The sequence below is a fragment of the Sphaerodactylus townsendi genome, linkage group LG01 (genome assembly GCF_021028975.2).
Source record: "Sphaerodactylus townsendi isolate TG3544 linkage group LG01, MPM_Stown_v2.3, whole genome shotgun sequence".
Classification (NCBI taxonomy): domain Eukaryota; kingdom Metazoa; phylum Chordata; class Lepidosauria; order Squamata; family Sphaerodactylidae; genus Sphaerodactylus; species Sphaerodactylus townsendi.
In genome coordinates, this window is record NC_059425.1 from 159,817,018 (window position 1) to 159,839,004 (window position 21,987).

General features: G+C 70.7%; 1 protein-coding gene across 1 annotated transcript in view; it reads left to right on the top strand.

Moving 5' to 3' along the window:
- The window catches only part of ASAP2 (ArfGAP with SH3 domain, ankyrin repeat and PH domain 2), a 119,146-nt gene that overhangs the window by 70,632 nt on the left and 26,527 nt on the right, over positions 1-21,987 (top strand). Inside the window, 3 exon segments of the mRNA XM_048505976.1 lie at positions 90-159; positions 7,499-7,586; positions 7,786-7,835. Coding sequence (XP_048361933.1) covers positions 90-159; positions 7,499-7,586; positions 7,786-7,835 — 208 coding nt within the window.

Genomic DNA, 21,987 nt, shown 5'->3' on the forward strand with positions numbered 1-21,987 from the left:
AAAAGATAGAAGACAGTTTGTGTTCTCATGAGACTTAATTCCAGTTACACCAAAATTTAGATCATGATGTCTCTTGTTTTTAAAACCAGAATCAGAAAAGTGTGGCAGAAGAGGAAATGCACGGTTAAAAATGGTTTCCTTACCATTTCCCATGGTACAGTAAGTATTTGTTTATAGTATTCTATACACACAGCTTGTTGCTAATACAAAAAAAAAGAGCCAAATTAGGCTGCAGCTGTATTTATAGTATGGAATCAGCTAGAGTCTTTACAGGGTATGTTCTGTTGAGATAATGATAAGTATTTTTGGCAAAATTGCCATGAGAATTAAACAGTCTTGGCATAAAACCTTTCTTTAGTATGCGGATGGTAGATTATGAAAACAACCAAAAACTGTACTGTTTTAAAAATAATGAAAGGGAAAACGACCCAAAACTTCATTTTGTTGTTAAAAATAACACAAGCTTATTCAGTACCAGTTGGTGGGCAGAGCAGAAGAAACATCATGCGAAAAATGCTGCGTTATAGTGACAGTGCATTTGGAAGAGATCTCTAATGCACACTGCCTTTTAAAAATTCAAAGTGAACTAGAGTGAAAGTTGCTAATACAGCCTTTTTTACATGCAGCAGTGAGAGGAATATTGCTCCCATGCATTTGCAAATCATGGTTGAGGAACTGTGATTAAAAAAGTCAATGATGTCAGAGTAGTTAAGGAAGCTGTCTTATGTGATGTGGTACTGTCAGATGGATTTTAATTATGTTTTGCAGAGCAAGGTATTTTGTGAAAGGGTTTCAGTCAGTGAGTATGCCAATGACTCTGCAAATTGGAAAGGAAAGTTAAGAGTTAGGGTAGTGGCTTCCGTTCCTTGGAAAATGCATCAGAAAATCTGAAGCATGGTTAGGCTCATTCACCTTGTTTTAAAGATGGATAGATGTAGTATTCTTTCTTTCTGGCTATAAGTGCTTTTCTTCTGTGGTCTAAAATATCTCTAGCGGTATCTCCCCTCTCCAGTATGACATATGCTAATTTAATAGATTTGTACCTTCTAAGCTTCTCTGAGGTTAACATGTTTAAGGCAGCTCAGAAAAGAAACAGGAAGACATTTTAACCTGCTTACACTGTGGATAAGTCTCCTCCGACAGTGTCAGAAATTGCTTCTTTGTTGGTTATCATCCTGAGTTTGTGCACTCTGATGGTTCTGAATCTTAAAATGCATTCTCTGCGAAACTGGTCCGCAAGGTAGTGTTAAAAGGCCAGTCTTGTGTTTTTACCAGCTATTAAATATTGACCAAAGGCCTCCTGATTTCTATCTTGTTTGCAAGAAAAAATGTCATCATTATACAAATAGAAAAAGTCATATGAATAAAAATAAATGTGCGGTCTGTGGGTCACACGTTGATTCCTTTTCATCTTCAGAAAGCATCTTATATTGCTTTGGAACATCAACAGACTCTACCAAGGGTCACTATCTAACTAATGTTTATTTTTACCTGACTAGGGCGGATTCCGCATGGGTGATAAACAACACCCCTGGAACAGTAAAAACACCATTCCAGGGGTGCTGTTTGCACAGCCGCAGCCTCTGCAGTGAGGTAGTGCTGGTGCTTTTTCGGGGGAAACGCTGTTTCCCTGGCTCGCTCAATGAGCGAGGCATTGAGAAACAGCGTTTCCCTGCCGGCGCCGTGGGAACGGCACTGGCTTGCAGAGCCTTTCAGCGCCTCCAGTTTTCCCCTCACTCACCTTCTCTCCTGACGGAGCTTGGCGGGGATGGGGAGAGACGTCCACGCTGCCCTTCAACCCCCTGTTCTCCACCGGCACCGGTGGGATGCCACTGACCCTGCCCGTCCAGAATCCGCCTAATTTCTTCCCTCCCCACCCTGAATAGCTGTTGTTTGCCCTGAATTTCTTACTTGGGTATATCCTTATCCTTTCAGGATAGGCCTCAGTTTCCTTCAGCCAGACAGACTCAGTTGCCTCTTTTATGGCTTTTGAACTTTCAAACACACTCACTCATCCCAAAATCCATTTTTGTTCTGGCTCATAGAGCTCGTTTAAAGTGCTGCTTTCTCTCCCGTAACTTGGTACGGTCACGTACAATCTTTGACCACATGTTGTGGCTCAAAATAGTTTGTTTTCTTTTGTCATGTCTGTGTTGTAGAAGTTATTATGGAATAGAAGCTGTTGAGGTACAAGTTTGCCTGGGTTCCATTCCCTGTGAGGTGACCTTAATACTAGATAAAGCATGCCAGATTCATTGGTGTGGTTGTGGTGTCTTGGTGGGGAATGAAAGGAACAGAACACATGTTAAGAAATGCTTCCTCCAATGTATGTTCTGGGAATGAGTCCCATCTCAGATCAGACTTTCAGTATTTTTCTGGTGTGGAACCATTTATTTTCTGATCTTCCAGAGCTACTTTTCAGTGGTCTGTATTATGGATCCCAATTTCCACATCCTATTTATGGTGAAAATATGGTCATTGCCTCCTTCCTATATTACTTCTACATCTCTGTATCTCTGGGTTATGCATGTTGTTCACAGCTGCTTGCAATTTCTGTTATTTAATTGCATAGAGACTAATTTGCTGAAGGATGATTTGTGCGAAGCGTGAAGAAAGAAGATAGACACTTGCACGCTGTGGCTCTTTCTTCCTTTTCCTAAGCCCATCATAGTCACTCCGTGGCTCCTACAGAGCCGTGTTTGCAATTGCCATGAAACAAAAGACCCACATTTATTTCTGTCCCGGCATGAGGCCTGCACATCAGGGAGCCTTGCTGCTTATTCATTCCTTCAGTGGCAGATGTTTCAAGGTGGGAACTACCCGCCAGTCACAAGTCTTTGCAGGCCCTGCTCACTTTTTCTGAGATGTGGGGTACGTGCTGCACTGGGGGGGAAGTGCTCAGAAAAACTTCAGGCAGCATGTTAAAAAGCCTCATGTGGCTCCTGAGTGAGTATCATTGTTCTGGCCCATTTGAACTAGGGGAAGGAACCAAGTGGCTGGGAGCATTGACGTGGGGGGAGGGGAAACTGGTGACCGGGGCAAAATGGCGGCTCTTGCCCCCCCGCGTGACTTCCCGTCCGCCCCCCCACCTTTAAAAGCTAAAAGAGTAGCCTGCTCCGGTCCGCGGAGGTTGCTCCAGGATGCGGGGGCAGGCGGAGGGATGGGGGAGTGATTCTCCACCCCCACATGCCAGTGCCTGGGGCTTTTGTCTCCCCCCCCCCCCCGGTGGTAGCTCCGCCTATGGCTGGGAGAAAAAAGCAAGAAAATCTTGACAGACTCACCTCATTGTTGGTGATAGTGATCTCTGGTTCATAGGGGGTTTGTGAACAGTTGCTCAGTAGGAGCATATCTTCACAGCAACTTCTAACATTCCAGTTCTAGGGCTGTTGGTTACAGTCAGTATCTAGAAATCTGTCCCTGGAATAGACAGGTTGGTAGAATAAACCCCAGTCCCTATCAGGTATCCATGCAAAGGACCAAATCTTGCTGTAGCTGGTTTTATATGTGGCCATCCATTTGTCTCTGTTTACCTTTATGATGTGAGAAGGACAATAGAATGAGACCTAGAAAAGCTATAGATTTCATGGATTAGAAATGGAGAGCTCTCTTCCCCACAAACAGTGCCTCGTAAATGTTCTCGTAGTTACTATAGGGAAAAGCTGCACCTTTTCCAGTTATTATTTTCATATTGTGCAATACATTCAGTGTGTACAATATGGGTAAAATGCACATGCATGAAGACATCAGTGACTGGTGCCTCATTACTCAATGTATTTCCTTACAAGTATTTCATGTTGATTTTAATTTGTTTTACTTCTCAGCAAGCATATTTAGGACTAGATGCTTAGCATATTGTTCTTAGAAGGGCAGCAGCCTGGTAGTTTTTAGGGGCACACCCTGTAATGTGTGTGGGTGGGTGGGGTGTTATGTACTGTTGCCTTATCACTGGCCATTGGAGCCAGTGCCTCCTCCATCCTACATGTTCTGTGATGGTTTACCAGCTTGGCATTGAAACAGAAGATTGAGCCCTGCCCTGGATTCTGTCCTCCCTTAACCCAAAGCAGCTTGGGCTGGTGATTTAGAGAGCAGGACGAAGCCCACGGGATGGGCCACCAGAGGTTGTCCTCTCCAGCTGCTAGTTTCCACTTACGGGCTCATGGCCTAAATGCCATGTTTACATTGCTTACATCAACACACACACATACTTATTGGAAATGACTGGAGGCATGTTGCAGAGTTGGTTGCTGTCAAGGGATTTTGTCCCTGTTAACAACACACAGTGGTCACTTTTAGCAAAGAGAAGAAGAAGAAGAGTTTGGATTTTAACCCCTCCCCCCTTTCTCTCCCTTAAGGAGGCTCAAAGGGGCTTACAAACTCCTTCGCTTCCTCTCCCCATAACAGACACCTTATGAGGTTGGTGGGGCTGAGAGAGTTCTGAAAAACTGTAACTAGCCCAAGGTCACCCAGCAGACATCATGTGTAGAAGTGGGAAAACCTGATTTACCAGATTAGAGTCTGCCATTCATGTGGAGGAGTGGGGAATCAAACCTGGTTCTCCAGATTAGAGCCTACCTTCTCTTAGGCCCCTTCCGCATGGGCCAATAAATGTGGGCTAATGATGGTATAAAACCCATTTTGGGGGGGAACTTTGCACAGATCCCGCTCCTAATGCGAGTCCACTCTGTGTTCCCCTCCCCCCAACCCTAATTTTTCAAGAATTGCACTATCTGCAATTCTTTTGTTTGAATGCAGCTCGCAGCCGCTTCCGAACGAACGGCTGGCAGGGAAGCGCTTTCAGTGGCTGTGCTTCCCTCTGTTTTCCAAGGTGCTGCCTGGCAGCTGCGTAGTCTCTCAGGGACACAGGGGAGTTAGCATGGCTGTGGGAGGTCCATGAGTTCTTGCCCACAAAGCTACGCAGCAGAGGACGTGAGTTTTAAAAAAACTTGTGCCTTCATGCAAAGGTGTGACAGCAACCTGCATTGCTTCCGTGGGCTCCGTCTGCTGTCTCCATGGAGGCATGCAAACGCCCCGACGGCAACGCGGGTTGCTTCATCCCGATGGCAACCCACTGTATTTTGCCTGTGCAGAAGGGGCCTTAATGGAGGTGTCTGAGTTCAGCCTGTACATATGCTATGATCTTGAAGGAGAAAAAGTGTTGGGATTTTGTACCCCACCTTTCTGACCTATAAGGAGACTCAACTACTTTCCCTTCCCCTTCCCACAACAGACACCTTGTGAGGTAGATGGAGTTGAGAGAGTTCTGAGATAACTGCGACTGGCCCAAGGTCACTCAGCAGGCTTCATGTGCAGGAGCAGGGAAACAAATCCAATTAACCAGATAAGAGTCCTCGGCTCATGAGGAGGAATGAGGAACCAAGCCGGTTCTCCAGATTAGAATGCACCTGCTCTTAACCACTACGCCACACTAGCTAGTGTGCAAACATGAGCTCTGACCATTATTTTTCCCTCAATCCACCACTGGTGTGCTTCTCTCTTTTAAAATGTTAAAGCAGCTGCTATACTCTGAATACAGTTATTGCTGCTGAGAAAAGCGATGTTGGCTTACATCAAACCTTCCATTCTGGAAAAGTAAAAGGGGAAGAAACGCTGTGTTTAAAGAATGTTTTTCTTACAGGCACTGACTTCTCTGTTTGCAATACCAACAAAATGACTCTGTGGTATAATGTTTGGGGACTTTGCACTGATTTAGCAGTTGGTCTAATCACTTGACTTATGATGCAACAGAGTCCTCTGGGGTAGAAGAAGAAGAAGAGTTTAGATTCATACCCCACCTTTCTTTCCTGCGAGGAGACTCAAAGGGGCTCACAAGCTCCTTTCCCTTCTTCTCCCCACAACAGACACCTTGTGAGATTGGTGGGGCTGAGAGACCTCTGAACAGTGGTGGGATTCAGCAGGTTCGCACCACCTCGGCAACACCCGTTGTTAAAATGGTGATTGTAAACAGCCAGTTGTTAAATTATTTGAATCACACCACCGGAACCGGTTGTTCAATTATTTGAATCTCAACACTGCCTCTGAAGAACTGTGACTACCCCAAGGTCACCCTGCAGGAGTACGGAAACACATCTGGTTCACGAGATAAGCTTCTGCCACTCAGGTGGAGGAGTGGGGAATCAAACCCAGTTCTCCAGATTAGAATCCACCTGCTCTTAACCACTATATCACATAGGCACCTAAATGACAGCCATGGAAACTCTGGCCAAGTAAAAGGCCATCATTTTGTTCCTTAATCCAGTTCATAAATTTTATATTTGGTTGCTTGGGGTTTTTTTTTAGCTGGATGATAAAATAATGATTGTGATCTGCTGGTCACAATGGAAAGAAGGAGATTTCATAATTTTTGTCAGTGTTTTCTTTTGCCGTAGTTACAAAAAAAAATTCCTTGGCTTTACTGTCAGAATGTGCCACTAATACTGTTTGTGTTATTGCTGCTGAGCTATTGCTGCTGAGCACTGGGCTATATGAATTTTTCCTGACAAGGGATCTTTTTGGAATTACTCTGTCTTGTGTTTCTATGGCAACATTTTATATGTGCTTTTTAATGTCAGTTTTGTCAGTGACTATAGCCATTTAATCTTGTCTAGTCTTGCAGATCAGCTATAACAACACGGCAAAGATAACCTACAATGATAAAGTCTAATATTACAAGAGCCACATAAGTCCTCCCTGCTCTGCTGGACACACTGCAAGAATAAATGCAGCTTTGATTTAGGCCAGGGGTGTCCAACTCAGGTGCTTCAGAGTTGCCAGAGTTGGACACCCATGATTTAGCCCACAGGTGTCAAACTCGCGGCCCTCCAGATGTTCGTGAACTACAATTCCCATCAGCCCTTGCCAGTATAGCCAATGCTCATGTTAGGAGGGACTAATGGGAATTGTAGTTCATGAACATGTGGAGGGCTGCGAGTTTGACACCCCTGAGCCCAAACACACCTTACAATCAAAGCAGATCAAAGCAACTGAACTATATACTATCTGTAAGAAGTCACTGCAGGAAAGCGGCCTCTTAAGTTTTGTTAGAATTCCAGAAATGCCTTGGAAGTGCTCCTGAGAGGTGTACTTGTGCTTATAGAAGGACATCCAAATGGAATTTCAGAATTATGGCATGTTTATCAGTATAAACAGTAATATAAATGAAAACTACCCAAATGCTTCTGGAGTCCCACATCTTTCTCTCAATACACGTATTGTATTTTATATAACACAGGAAAGGGCAACTTGTCCTAACTTTTATAACGTAGAGGACTCTAAACCAGTTGCCTTCACTTCCTATTACTTGTCTTTTTTTAAAAAAAACCACGACTTATGTTGAATATGGATCTATTCTGTGAATTTCTGTGGGTACACCTCCGATGTACTGTAACTTAGTTGCAGGAGAATTGTCCCTTCCAAGAGCAACTTGTAACAGAAAACGCTTTTATTCTTTATGCATTCATACTAAGGGATATTCCTTTTTGTTTTGTTTTTCTTTAATTAGGCAAACCGACCTCCTGCAAAGCTCAATCTGTTAACTTGCCAAGTGAAAACAAACCCAGAAGAGAAAAAATGTTTTGACCTCATATCACGTAGGTTTGTTGTTCGGTTCCTGAGGTACTTTCTGTCAGGCAGTTTTACAGAGCTCCATATCGCTTCAAAAAAACAAGTTAATATTGAGATTCCAAAATTCATAATATTATAATTGGAACATGTTACTGTTTAATGTTTTGCCTTTTATATATGGGTCATGTGTTTGTCAGCAAAAATCTATTTGTTGCTTCATCTCAGTTGTTGTTGGATCTGCCCTTGGGGACAACGTAACCAAGTGGATATTTCAGGTATGGTTTCGTGATTCCAGCACAGAATCAGATATCAAGATGATTCATGTCATGTGTTTAGGACTGTTATCTAAGAGATTACAAATCAAGTTATGTCATCATAAATAATTTTAAATTGCTGTTGTGAATTCTCTTGAGGTTAGGCATTTTCCCCATTCAGAACTGGATAGGGCATCACGTTTTATAAGCGTAATAGGTTGATATCCATCTCTTGTCAGGAAAACACTACTGGCCATTCCTGAGCTACTGCAAGATCCTAGCATGCTCTTCAGGGGCAACACCTCCTCCAGGCACCCCCCTGCCCCCAGAGGCGGGACTCGGAGCAGGGCTTGGACCGCAGGCCATCTCCTGCCGCCCCCAGGCACACTGTTTTGTCATGGGGGGGCACCTCTGATTCTCACACATATTCTAACTGCTGAAGGAGAACAAACAGCCACAAAGTAATGCTTCTGTGAGAGAGATGAAAGGTCATTATGACCAATCGGAAGCTTCTCACACAGCTCAGGAGACAGCAAGTAAAGGAATGGGTGGCAAGAAACGTGGGGTGGAAAGGCTGCTGGTATGGCAACCCGGAAAGTCTGACTTTCCTATGTTAATTTGAACTAGCTGACCTGTTTCAGCTATCTGAATAACCACTACAAATGGGGGCAATTTCTCTGAGCAAAGACCTTTGTCATATTGTGTTCAACTCAAATTCCCCTTTTAATAATTTCATTCGATTTAACAATGTTTCTGTTTTGAGGAGTACCATTCCGGTTTCCATAAGAGTGGCAGGACTGGGTGTGTCCTGGCCACCTTGTAGCACTGAGGCCCTTAGCAAGCTGAGTCAGAGGCGTACCAGCCTAGGTACATGGGGATACCCATGTCTCCAGGCGCACGCCTTGCAGTCATGTCAGAGGCGCCTCTGGCATTCCCCATGTTACTGAAAGGCCAGTGTCAGCACCCCATCTCCAGCCTCCAGGGATGAGGGGGAGCTCAGCTGTTCTCTGCGCTCCCTGCCCCCCCCCCACTCCCCTCCCCCAGGCTAACTGGAGCCCAGCTGCTGCTCTCCCCAGAGCCTTGGAAGAGAGCACTTGCCAGCCTCTGGAACATGCTTTTATAAGTATGGACGCTAGTGTGGAGCTTTAGCGGAGCCACACACTCCAGCCCCCCCCGCCCTGGTTCCCAGGAGCCTGACTGCTGCTCTCTCCAGAGCTTGGGAAAAGAGCACTTGCTGGACTCTGGGATGTGCTTTTATAAGCACAGAAGCCAGGGTCAGGGCTTGGATGGGGTCACACCTCCAAGGGGCAAGACTTGGGTGGAATCCATGCTTATAAAAGCATGTCCCAGAGGCCGGCAAGTGCTCTCTCCCCAGGCTGTGGGGAGAGCAGCAGCTGGGCATTAGGGAGCCCGGTGGGGGGCATGGCCACACCACTGAGCCATGCCCCTGAGTCACACCCCTGAGCAGGGGGGTGCCTGGAGTCCTAGTTGTCTCCAGGAGCATTTTTCCAGGCACCAGTTTCCCTCTGAGCTGAGTAAGCATCTAAATTCCAGTGTTCCCCCAGTTCTAGACTCTTAAGTCAGTTCTGTTAGTTGTTTATTCAGACTTTCATACATGCAGATCCAGAAAGTACCTTCCTGCCTCATGGCTCCCAATGACCTGGTGCTACCCTCGTCTCAGCTGCTATTAATCACTGCTTGCTCAGCCCTTCTTCCAGGGTTGTTATCCTTGTCAACACTGTCTCCACTTGGGCTTGTCTCGTCTTTCGTGAAGCAGATTTTTCAGAGCTGTTTGTCCACACCTTCACTTGTAGCAAACGCCTCAGTATTCCTCAGGAGGTGCACCTTCTGGCCTTAGGCAGGTTGGTTCCTCACCTGTCCACCCATCCCTGTCACAATAAGCAACAATAACTTAATAACGAACAGTCTTCAGAATATAAGCCCTGCTAGATCGTAGTGGTCTGTCGAGTCCAGCCTATGTGTTCAACATTCTTCAACAAGTTGCCCTTGATGCTGCCTCCCAGCCCGGGTATTCTGAGGTTTGCTGCCTCTGTATATGTTTTCTGTACTTTTTACTAAAACATGGGTTTAAATATTTGGCAATATGTACATGTCTAAAGTGAAATTTTAGTTGGATCTGCTGTAGCTTTCTTGGGAGCCATTTTTACTCCCCAGTTCACAAACCTTCAGTGGGGACTGTTGCCAATTCCTGCTCAGATTTTCTGTGTACTCCTTTGTACTCCTTTGTGATTGTATGATGATGGTTTGGTGTAGATGAATGTTCCTAACTGAGATTAGAGACATACAGTGGGCTCACATTTCTTCATTCCCCTTCTTGTTCTGAAATGCTCATTTCTTTCTTTCTTTAATTTATTTAAAGTTTGCTTAAAAGATTTGTAAGCTTGCCTTTGTCTCTGACAGTTGGGACCCAGGGTAGATAACAAATTAAAAAGTTGCCATCAAATAACTAAACAATAACAAAAATGTATTGTCGAAGGCTTTCACGGCCGGAATCACTTGGGTGCTGTGTCCCCCCCCCCCCCCCCCCCCCCCCCCCCCCCCCCCCCCCCCCCCCCTCCCCCCCCCCCCCCCCCCCCCCCCCCCCCCCTCCCCACCCCCTCGCCTCCCCCCTCCCCCCCCACCATCCCCCCCCCCCCCACCCCCCCCCCCCCCCACCCCCCCCCCCCCCCACCCCCCCCCCCCCCCACCCCCCCCCCCCCCCACCCCCCCCCCCCCCCACCCCCCCCCCCCCCCACCCCCCCCCCCCCCCACCCCCCCCCCCCCCCACCCCCCCCCCCCCCCACCCCCCCCCCCCCCCACCCCCCCCCCCCCCCACCCCCCCCCCCCCCCACCCCCCCCCCCCCCCACCCCCCCCCCCCCCCACCCCCCCCCCCCCCCACCCCCCCCCCCCCCCACCCCCCCCCCCCCCCACCCCCCCCCCCCCCCACCCCCCCCCCCCCCCACCCCCCCCCCCCCCCACCCCCCCCCCCCCCCACCCCCCCCCCCCCCCACCCCCCCCCCCCCCCACCCCCCCCCCCCCCCACCCCCCCCCCCCCCCACCCCCCCCCCCCCCCACCCCCCCCCCCCCCCACCCCCCCCCCCCCCCACCCCCCCCCCCCCCCACCCCCCCCCCCCCCCACCCCCCCCCCCCCCCACCCCCCCCCCCCCCCACCCCCCCCCCCCCCCACCCCCCCCCCCCCCCACCCCCCCCCCCCCCCACCCCCCCCCCCCCCCACCCCCCCCCCCCCCCACCCCCCCCCCCCCCCACCCCCCCCCCCCCCCACCCCCCCCCCCCCCCACCCCCCCCCCCCCCCACCCCCCCCCCCCCCCACCCCCCCCCCCCCCCACCCCCCCCCCCCCCCACCCCCCCCCCCCCCCACCCCCCCCCCCCCCCACCCCCCCCCCCCCCCACCCCCCCCCCCCCCCACCCCCCCCCCCCCCCACCCCCCCCCCCCCCCACCCCCCCCCCCCCCCACCCCCCCCCCCCCCCACCCCCCCCCCCCCCCACCCCCCCCCCCCCCCACCCCCCCCCCCCCCCACCCCCCCCCCCCCCCACCCCCCCCCCCCCCCACCCCCCCCCCCCCCCACCCCCCCCCCCCCCCACCCCCCCCCCCCCCCACCCCCCCCCCCCCCCACCCCCCCCCCCCCCCACCCCCCCCCCCCCCCACCCCCCCCCCCCCCCACCCCCCCCCCCCCCCACCCCCCCCCCCCCCCACCCCCCCCCCCCCCCACCCCCCCCCCCCCCCACCCCCCCCCCCCCCCACCCCCCCCCCCCCCCACCCCCCCCCCCCCCCACCCCCCCCCCCCCCCACCCCCCCCCCCCCCCACCCCCCCCCCCCCCCACCCCCCCCCCCCCCCACCCCCCCCCCCCCCCACCCCCCCCCCCCCCCACCCCCCCCCCCCCCCACCCCCCCCCCCCCCCACCCCCCCCCCCCCCCACCCCCCCCCCCCCCCACCCCCCCCCCCCCCCACCCCCCCCCCCCCCCACCCCCCCCCCCCCCCACCCCCCCCCCCCCCCACCCCCCCCCCCCCCCACCCCCCCCCCCCCCCACCCCCCCCCCCCCCCACCCCCCCCCCCCCCCACCCCCCCCCCCCCCCACCCCCCCCCCCCCCCACCCCCCCCCCCCCCCACCCCCCCCCCCCCCCACCCCCCCCCCCCCCCACCCCCCCCCCCCCCCACCCCCCCCCCCCCCCACCCCCCCCCCCCCCCACCCCCCCCCCCCCCCACCCCCCCCCCCCCCCACCCCCCCCCCCCCCCACCCCCCCCCCCCCCCACCCCCCCCCCCCCCCACCCCCCCCCCCCCCCACCCCCCCCCCCCCCCACCCCCCCCCCCCCCCACCCCCCCCCCCCCCCACCCCCCCCCCCCCCCACCCCCCCCCCCCCCCACCCCCCCCCCCCCCCACCCCCCCCCCCCCCCACCCCCCCCCCCCCCCACCCCCCCCCCCCCCCACCCCCCCCCCCCCCCACCCCCCCCCCCCCCCACCCCCCCCCCCCCCCACCCCCCCCCCCCCCCACCCCCCCCCCCCCCCACCCCCCCCCCCCCCCACCCCCCCCCCCCCCCACCCCCCCCCCCCCCCACCCCCCCCCCCCCCCACCCCCCCCCCCCCCCACCCCCCCCCCCCCCCACCCCCCCCCCCCCCCACCCCCCCCCCCCCCCACCCCCCCCCCCCCCCACCCCCCCCCCCCCCCACCCCCCCCCCCCCCCACCCCCCCCCCCCCCCACCCCCCCCCCCCCCCACCCCCCCCCCCCCCCACCCCCCCCCCCCCCCACCCCCCCCCCCCCCCACCCCCCCCCCCCCCCACCCCCCCCCCCCCCCACCCCCCCCCCCCCCCACCCCCCCCCCCCCCCACCCCCCCCCCCCCCCACCCCCCCCCCCCCCCACCCCCCCCCCCCCCCACCCCCCCCCCCCCCCACCCCCCCCCCCCCCCACCCCCCCCCCCCCCCACCCCCCCCCCCCCCCACCCCCCCCCCCCCCCACCCCCCCCCCCCCCCACCCCCCCCCCCCCCCACCCCCCCCCCCCCCCACCCCCCCCCCCCCCCACCCCCCCCCCCCCCCACCCCCCCCCCCCCCCACCCCCCCCCCCCCCCACCCCCCCCCCCCCCCACCCCCCCCCCCCCCCACCCCCCCCCCCCCCCACCCCCCCCCCCCCCCACCCCCCCCCCCCCCCACCCCCCCCCCCCCCCACCCCCCCCCCCCCCCACCCCCCCCCCCCCCCACCCCCCCCCCCCCCCACCCCCCCCCCCCCCCACCCCCCCCCCCCCCCACCCCCCCCCCCCCCCACCCCCCCCCCCCCCCACCCCCCCCCCCCCCCACCCCCCCCCCCCCCCACCCCCCCCCCCCCCCACCCCCCCCCCCCCCCACCCCCCCCCCCCCCCACCCCCCCCCCCCCCCACCCCCCCCCCCCCCCACCCCCCCCCCCCCCCACCCCCCCCCCCCCCCACCCCCCCCCCCCCCCACCCCCCCCCCCCCCCACCCCCCCCCCCCCCCACCCCCCCCCCCCCCCACCCCCCCCCCCCCCCACCCCCCCCCCCCCCCACCCCCCCCCCCCCCCACCCCCCCCCCCCCCCACCCCCCCCCCCCCCCACCCCCCCCCCCCCCCACCCCCCCCCCCCCCCACCCCCCCCCCCCCCCACCCCCCCCCCCCCCCACCCCCCCCCCCCCCCACCCCCCCCCCCCCCCACCCCCCCCCCCCCCCACCCCCCCCCCCCCCCACCCCCCCCCCCCCCCACCCCCCCCCCCCCCCACCCCCCCCCCCCCCCACCCCCCCCCCCCCCCACCCCCCCCCCCCCCCACCCCCCCCCCCCCCCACCCCCCCCCCCCCCCACCCCCCCCCCCCCCCACCCCCCCCCCCCCCCACCCCCCCCCCCCCCCACCCCCCCCCCCCCCCACCCCCCCCCCCCCCCACCCCCCCCCCCCCCCACCCCCCCCCCCCCCCACCCCCCCCCCCCCCCACCCCCCCCCCCCCCCACCCCCCCCCCCCCCCACCCCCCCCCCCCCCCACCCCCCCCCCCCCCCACCCCCCCCCCCCCCCACCCCCCCCCCCCCCCACCCCCCCCCCCCCCCACCCCCCCCCCCCCCCACCCCCCCCCCCCCCCACCCCCCCCCCCCCCCACCCCCCCCCCCCCCCACCCCCCCCCCCCCCCACCCCCCCCCCCCCCCACCCCCCCCCCCCCCCACCCCCCCCCCCCCCCACCCCCCCCCCCCCCCACCCCCCCCCCCCCCCACCCCCCCCCCCCCCCACCCCCCCCCCCCCCCACCCCCCCCCCCCCCCACCCCCCCCCCCCCCCACCCCCCCCCCCCCCCACCCCCCCCCCCCCCCACCCCCCCCCCCCCCCACCCCCCCCCCCCCCCACCCCCCCCCCCCCCCACCCCCCCCCCCCCCCACCCCCCCCCCCCCCCACCCCCCCCCCCCCCCACCCCCCCCCCCCCCCACCCCCCCCCCCCCCCACCCCCCCCCCCCCCCACCCCCCCCCCCCCCCACCCCCCCCCCCCCCCACCCCCCCCCCCCCCCACCCCCCCCCCCCCCCACCCCCCCCCCCCCCCACCCCCCCCCCCCCCCACCCCCCCCCCCCCCCACCCCCCCCCCCCCCCACCCCCCCCCCCCCCCACCCCCCCCCCCCCCCACCCCCCCCCCCCCCCACCCCCCCCCCCCCCCACCCCCCCCCCCCCCCACCCCCCCCCCCCCCCACCCCCCCCCCCCCCCACCCCCCCCCCCCCCCACCCCCCCCCCCCCCCACCCCCCCCCCCCCCCACCCCCCCCCCCCCCCACCCCCCCCCCCCCCCACCCCCCCCCCCCCCCACCCCCCCCCCCCCCCACCCCCCCCCCCCCCCACCCCCCCCCCCCCCCACCCCCCCCCCCCCCCACCCCCCCCCCCCCCCACCCCCCCCCCCCCCCACCCCCCCCCCCCCCCACCCCCCCCCCCCCCCACCCCCCCCCCCCCCCACCCCCCCCCCCCCCCACCCCCCCCCCCCCCCACCCCCCCCCCCCCCCACCCCCCCCCCCCCCCACCCCCCCCCCCCCCCACCCCCCCCCCCCCCCACCCCCCCCCCCCCCCACCCCCCCCCCCCCCCACCCCCCCCCCCCCCCACCCCCCCCCCCCCCCACCCCCCCCCCCCCCCACCCCCCCCCCCCCCCACCCCCCCCCCCCCCCACCCCCCCCCCCCCCCACCCCCCCCCCCCCCCACCCCCCCCCCCCCCCACCCCCCCCCCCCCCCACCCCCCCCCCCCCCCACCCCCCCCCCCCCCCACCCCCCCCCCCCCCCACCCCCCCCCCCCCCCACCCCCCCCCCCCCCCACCCCCCCCCCCCCCCACCCCCCCCCCCCCCCACCCCCCCCCCCCCCCACCCCCCCCCCCCCCCACCCCCCCCCCCCCCCACCCCCCCCCCCCCCCACCCCCCCCCCCCCCCACCCCCCCCCCCCCCCACCCCCCCCCCCCCCCACCCCCCCCCCCCCCCACCCCCCCCCCCCCCCACCCCCCCCCCCCCCCACCCCCCCCCCCCCCCACCCCCCCCCCCCCCCACCCCCCCCCCCCCCCACCCCCCCCCCCCCCCACCCCCCCCCCCCCCCACCCCCCCCCCCCCCCACCCCCCCCCCCCCCCACCCCCCCCCCCCCCCACCCCCCCCCCCCCCCACCCCCCCCCCCCCCCACCCCCCCCCCCCCCCACCCCCCCCCCCCCCCACCCCCCCCCCCCCCCACCCCCCCCCCCCCCCACCCCCCCCCCCCCCCACCCCCCCCCCCCCCCACCCCCCCCCCCCCCCACCCCCCCCCCCCCCCACCCCCCCCCCCCCCCACCCCCCCCCCCCCCCACCCCCCCCCCCCCCCACCCCCCCCCCCCCCCACCCCCCCCCCCCCCCACCCCCCCCCCCCCCCACCCCCCCCCCCCCCCACCCCCCCCCCCCCCCACCCCCCCCCCCCCCCACCCCCCCCCCCCCCCACCCCCCCCCCCCCCCACCCCCCCCCCCCCCCACCCCCCCCCCCCCCCACCCCCCCCCCCCCCCACCCCCCCCCCCCCCCACCCCCCCCCCCCCCCACCCCCCCCCCCCCCCACCCCCCCCCCCCCCCACCCCCCCCCCCCCCCACCCCCCCCCCCCCCCACCCCCCCCCCCCCCCACCCCCCCCCCCCCCCACCCCCCCCCCCCCCCACCCCCCCCCCCCCCCACCCCCCCCCCCCCCCACCCCCCCCCCCCCCCACCCCCCCCCCCCCCCACCCCCCCCCCCCCCCACCCCCCCCCCCCCCCACCCCCCCCCCCCCCCACCCCCCCCCCCCCCCACCCCCCCCCCCCCCCACCCCCCCCCCCCCCCACCCCCCCCCCCCCCCACCCCCCCCCCCCCCCACCCCCCCCCCCCCCCACCCCCCCCCCCCCCCACCCCCCCCCCCCCCCACCCCCCCCCCCCCCCACCCCCCCCCCCCCCCACCCCCCCCCCCCCCCACCCCCCCCCCCCCCCACCCCCCCCCCCCCCCACCCCCCCCCCCCCCCACCCCCCCCCCCCCCCACCCCCCCCCCCCCCCACCCCCCCCCCCCCCCACCCCCCCCCCCCCCCACCCCCCCCCCCCCCCACCCCCCCCCCCCCCCACCCCCCCCCCCCCCCACCCCCCCCCCCCCCCACCCCCCCCCCCCCCCACCCCCCCCCCCCCCCACCCCCCCCCCCCCCCACCCCCCCCCCCCCCCACCCCCCCCCCCCCCCACCCCCCCCCCCCCCCACCCCCCCCCCCCCCCACCCCCCCCCCCCCCCACCCCCCCCCCCCCCCACCCCCCCCCCCCCCCACCCCCCCCCCCCCCCACCCCCCCCCCCCCCCACCCCCCCCCCCCCCCACCCCCCCCCCCCCCCACCCCCCCCCCCCCCCACCCCCCCCCCCCCCCACCCCCCCCCCCCCCCACCCCCCCCCCCCCCCACCCCCCCCCCCCCCCACCCCCCCCCCCCCCCACCCCCCCCCCCCCCCACCCCCCCCCCCCCCCACCCCCCCCCCCCCCCACCCCCCCCCCCCCCCACCCCCCCCCCCCCCCACCCCCCCCCCCCCCCACCCCCCCCCCCCCCCACCCCCCCCCCCCCCCACCCCCCCCCCCCCCCACCCCCCCCCCCCCCCACCCCCCCCCCCCCCCACCCCCCCCCCCCCCCACCCCCCCCCCCCCCCACCCCCCCCCCCCCCCACCCCCCCCCCCCCCCACCCCCCCCCCCCCCCACCCCCCCCCCCCCCCACCCCCCCCCCCCCCCACCCCCCCCCCCCCCCACCCCCCCCCCCCCCCACCCCCCCCCCCCCCCACCCCCCCCCCCCCCCACCCCCCCCCCCCCCCACCCCCCCCCCCCCCCACCCCCCCCCCCCCCCACCCCCCCCCCCCCCCACCCCCCCCCCCCCCCACCCCCCCCCCCCCCCACCCCCCCCCCCCCCCACCCCCCCCCCCCCCCACCCCCCCCCCCCCCCACCCCCCCCCCCCCCCACCCCCCCCCCCCCCCACCCCCCCCCCCCCCCACCCCCCCCCCCCCCCACCCCCCCCCCCCCCCACCCCCCCCCCCCCCCACCCCCCCCCCCCCCCACCCCCCCCCCCCCCCACCCCCCCCCCCCCCCACCCCCCCCCCCCCCCACCCCCCCCCCCCCCCACCCCCCCCCCCCCCCACCCCCCCCCCCCCCCACCCCCCCCCCCCCCCACCCCCCCCCCCCCCCACCCCCCCCCCCCCCCACCCCCCCCCCCCCCCACCCCCCCCCCCCCCCACCCCCCCCCCCCCCCACCCCCCCCCCCCCCCACCCCCCCCCCCCCCCACCCCCCCCCCCCCCCACCCCCCCCCCCCCCCACCCCCCCCCCCCCCCACCCCCCCCCCCCCCCACCCCCCCCCCCCCCCACCCCCCCCCCCCCCCACCCCCCCCCCCCCCCACCCCCCCCCCCCCCCACCCCCCCCCCCCCCCACCCCCCCCCCCCCCCACCCCCCCCCCCCCCCACCCCCCCCCCCCCCCACCCCCCCCCCCCCCCACCCCCCCCCCCCCCCACCCCCCCCCCCCCCCACCCCCCCCCCCCCCCACCCCCCCCCCCCCCCACCCCCCCCCCCCCCCACCCCCCCCCCCCCCCACCCCCCCCCCCCCCCACCCCCCCCCCCCCCCACCCCCCCCCCCCCCCACCCCCCCCCCCCCCCACCCCCCCCCCCCCCCACCCCCCCCCCCCCCCACCCCCCCCCCCCCCCACCCCCCCCCCCCCCCACCCCCCCCCCCCCCCACCCCCCCCCCCCCCCACCCCCCCCCCCCCCCACCCCCCCCCCCCCCCACCCCCCCCCCCCCCCACCCCCCCCCCCCCCCACCCCCCCCCCCCCCCACCCCCCCCCCCCCCCACCCCCCCCCCCCCCCACCCCCCCCCCCCCCCACCCCCCCCCCCCCCCACCCCCCCCCCCCCCCACCCCCCCCCCCCCCCACCCCCCCCCCCCCCCACCCCCCCCCCCCCCCACCCCCCCCCCCCCCCACCCCCCCCCCCCCCCACCCCCCCCCCCCCCCACCCCCCCCCCCCCCCACCCCCCCCCCCCCCCACCCCCCCCCCCCCCCACCCCCCCCCCCCCCCACCCCCCCCCCCCCCCACCCCCCCCCCCCCCCACCCCCCCCCCCCCCCACCCCCCCCCCCCCCCACCCCCCCCCCCCCCCACCCCCCCCCCCCCCCACCCCCCCCCCCCCCCACCCCCCCCCCCCCCCACCCCCCCCCCCCCCCACCCCCCCCCCCCCCCACCCCCCCCCCCCCCCACCCCCCCCCCCCCCCACCCCCCCCCCCCCCCACCCCCCCCCCCCCCCACCCCCCCCCCCCCCCACCCCCCCCCCCCCCCACCCCCCCCCCCCCCCACCCCCCCCCCCCCCCACCCCCCCCCCCCCCCACCCCCCCCCCCCCCCACCCCCCCCCCCCCCCACCCCCCCCCCCCCCCACCCCCCCCCCCCCCCACCCCCCCCCCCCCCCACCCCCCCCCCCCCCCACCCCCCCCCCCCCCCACCCCCCCCCCCCCCCACCCCCCCCCCCCCCCACCCCCCCCCCCCCCCACCCCCCCCCCCCCCCACCCCCCCCCCCCCCCACCCCCCCCCCCCCCCACCCCCCCCCCCCCCCACCCCCCCCCCCCCCCACCCCCCCCCCCCCCCACCCCCCCCCCCCCCCACCCCCCCCCCCCCCCACCCCCCCCCCCCCCCACCCCCCCCCCCCCCCACCCCCCCCCCCCCCCACCCCCCCCCCCCCCCACCCCCCCCCCCCCCCACCCCCCCCCCCCCCCACCCCCCCCCCCCCCCACCCCCCCCCCCCCCCACCCCCCCCCCCCCCCACCCCCCCCCCCCCCCACCCCCCCCCCCCCCCACCCCCCCCCCCCCCCACCCCCCCCCCCCCCCACCCCCCCCCCCCCCCACCCCCCCCCCCCCCCACCCCCCCCCCCCCCCACCCCCCCCCCCCCCCACCCCCCCCCCCCCCCACCCCCCCCCCCCCCCACCCCCCCCCCCCCCCACCCCCCCCCCCCCCCACCCCCCCCCCCCCCCACCCCCCCCCCCCCCCACCCCCCCCCCCCCCCACCCCCCCCCCCCCCCACCCCCCCCCCCCCCCACCCCCCCCCCCCCCCACCCCCCCCCCCCCCCACCCCCCCCCCCCCCCACCCCCCCCCCCCCCCACCCCCCCCCCCCCCCACCCCCCCCCCCCCCCACCCCCCCCCCCCCCCACCCCCCCCCCCCCCCACCCCCCCCCCCCCCCACCCCCCCCCCCCCCCACCCCCCCCCCCCCCCACCCCCCCCCCCCCCCACCCCCCCCCCCCCCCACCCCCCCCCCCCCCCACCCCCCCCCCCCCCCACCCCCCCCCCCCCCCACCCCCCCCCCCCCCCACCCCCCCCCCCCCCCACCCCCCCCCCCCCCCACCCCCCCCCCCCCCCACCCCCCCCCCCCCCCACCCCCCCCCCCCCCCACCCCCCCCCCCCCCCACCCCCCCCCCCCCCCACCCCCCCCCCCCCCCACCCCCCCCCCCCCCCACCCCCCCCCCCCCCCACCCCCCCCCCCCCCCACCCCCCCCCCCCCCCACCCCCCCCCCCCCCCACCCCCCCCCCCCCCCACCCCCCCCCCCCCCCACCCCCCCCCCCCCCCACCCCCCCCCCCCCCCACCCCCCCCCCCCCCCACCCCCCCCCCCCCCCACCCCCCCCCCCCCCCACCCCCCCCCCCCCCCACCCCCCCCCCCCCCCACCCCCCCCCCCCCCCACCCCCCCCCCCCCCCACCCCCCCCCCCCCCCACCCCCCCCCCCCCCCACCCCCCCCCCCCCCCACCCCCCCCCCCCCCCACCCCCCCCCCCCCCCACCCCCCCCCCCCCCCACCCCCCCCCCCCCCCACCCCCCCCCCCCCCCACCCCCCCCCCCCCCCACCCCCCCCCCCCCCCACCCCCCCCCCCCCCCACCCCCCCCCCCCCCCACCCCCCCCCCCCCCCACCCCCCCCCCCCCCCACCCCCCCCCCCCCCCACCCCCCCCCCCCCCCACCCCCCCCCCCCCCCACCCCCCCCCCCCCCCACCCCCCCCCCCCCCCACCCCCCCCCCCCCCCACCCCCCCCCCCCCCCACCCCCCCCCCCCCCCACCCCCCCCCCCCCCCACCCCCCCCCCCCCCCACCCCCCCCCCCCCCCACCCCCCCCCCCCCCCACCCCCCCCCCCCCCCACCCCCCCCCCCCCCCACCCCCCCCCCCCCCCACCCCCCCCCCCCCCCACCCCCCCCCCCCCCCACCCCCCCCCCCCCCCACCCCCCCCCCCCCCCACCCCCCCCCCCCCCCACCCCCCCCCCCCCCCACCCCCCCCCCCCCCCACCCCCCCCCCCCCCCACCCCCCCCCCCCCCCACCCCCCCCCCCCCCCACCCCCCCCCCCCCCCACCCCCCCCCCCCCCCACCCCCCCCCCCCCCCACCCCCCCCCCCCCCCACCCCCCCCCCCCCCCACCCCCCCCCCCCCCCACCCCCCCCCCCCCCCACCCCCCCCCCCCCCCACCCCCCCCCCCCCCCACCCCCCCCCCCCCCCACCCCCCCCCCCCCCCACCCCCCCCCCCCCCCACCCCCCCCCCCCCCCACCCCCCCCCCCCCCCACCCCCCCCCCCCCCCACCCCCCCCCCCCCCCACCCCCCCCCCCCCCCACCCCCCCCCCCCCCCACCCCCCCCCCCCCCCACCCCCCCCCCCCCCCACCCCCCCCCCCCCCCACCCCCCCCCCCCCCCACCCCCCCCCCCCCCCACCCCCCCCCCCCCCCACCCCCCCCCCCCCCCACCCCCCCCCCCCCCCACCCCCCCCCCCCCCCACCCCCCCCCCCCCCCACCCCCCCCCCCCCCCACCCCCCCCCCCCCCCACCCCCCCCCCCCCCCACCCCCCCCCCCCCCCACCCCCCCCCCCCCCCACCCCCCCCCCCCCCCACCCCCCCCCCCCCCCACCCCCCCCCCCCCCCACCCCCCCCCCCCCCCACCCCCCCCCCCCCCCACCCCCCCCCCCCCCCACCCCCCCCCCCCCCCACCCCCCCCCCCCCCCACCCCCCCCCCCCCCCACCCCCCCCCCCCCCCACCCCCCCCCCCCCCCACCCCCCCCCCCCCCCACCCCCCCCCCCCCCCACCCCCCCCCCCCCCCACCCCCCCCCCCCCCCACCCCCCCCCCCCCCCACCCCCCCCCCCCCCCACCCCCCCCCCCCCCCACCCCCCCCCCCCCCCACCCCCCCCCCCCCCCACCCCCCCCCCCCCCCACCCCCCCCCCCCCCCACCCCCCCCCCCCCCCACCCCCCCCCCCCCCCACCCCCCCCCCCCCCCACCCCCCCCCCCCCCCACCCCCCCCCCCCCCCACCCCCCCCCCCCCCCACCCCCCCCCCCCCCCACCCCCCCCCCCCCCCACCCCCCCCCCCCCCCACCCCCCCCCCCCCCCACCCCCCCCCCCCCCCACCCCCCCCCCCCCCCACCCCCCCCCCCCCCCACCCCCCCCCCCCCCCACCCCCCCCCCCCCCCACCCCCCCCCCCCCCCACCCCCCCCCCCCCCCACCCCCCCCCCCCCCCACCCCCCCCCCCCCCCACCCCCCCCCCCCCCCACCCCCCCCCCCCCCCACCCCCCCCCCCCCCCACCCCCCCCCCCCCCCACCCCCCCCCCCCCCCACCCCCCCCCCCCCCCACCCCCCCCCCCCCCCACCCCCCCCCCCCCCCACCCCCCCCCCCCCCCACCCCCCCCCC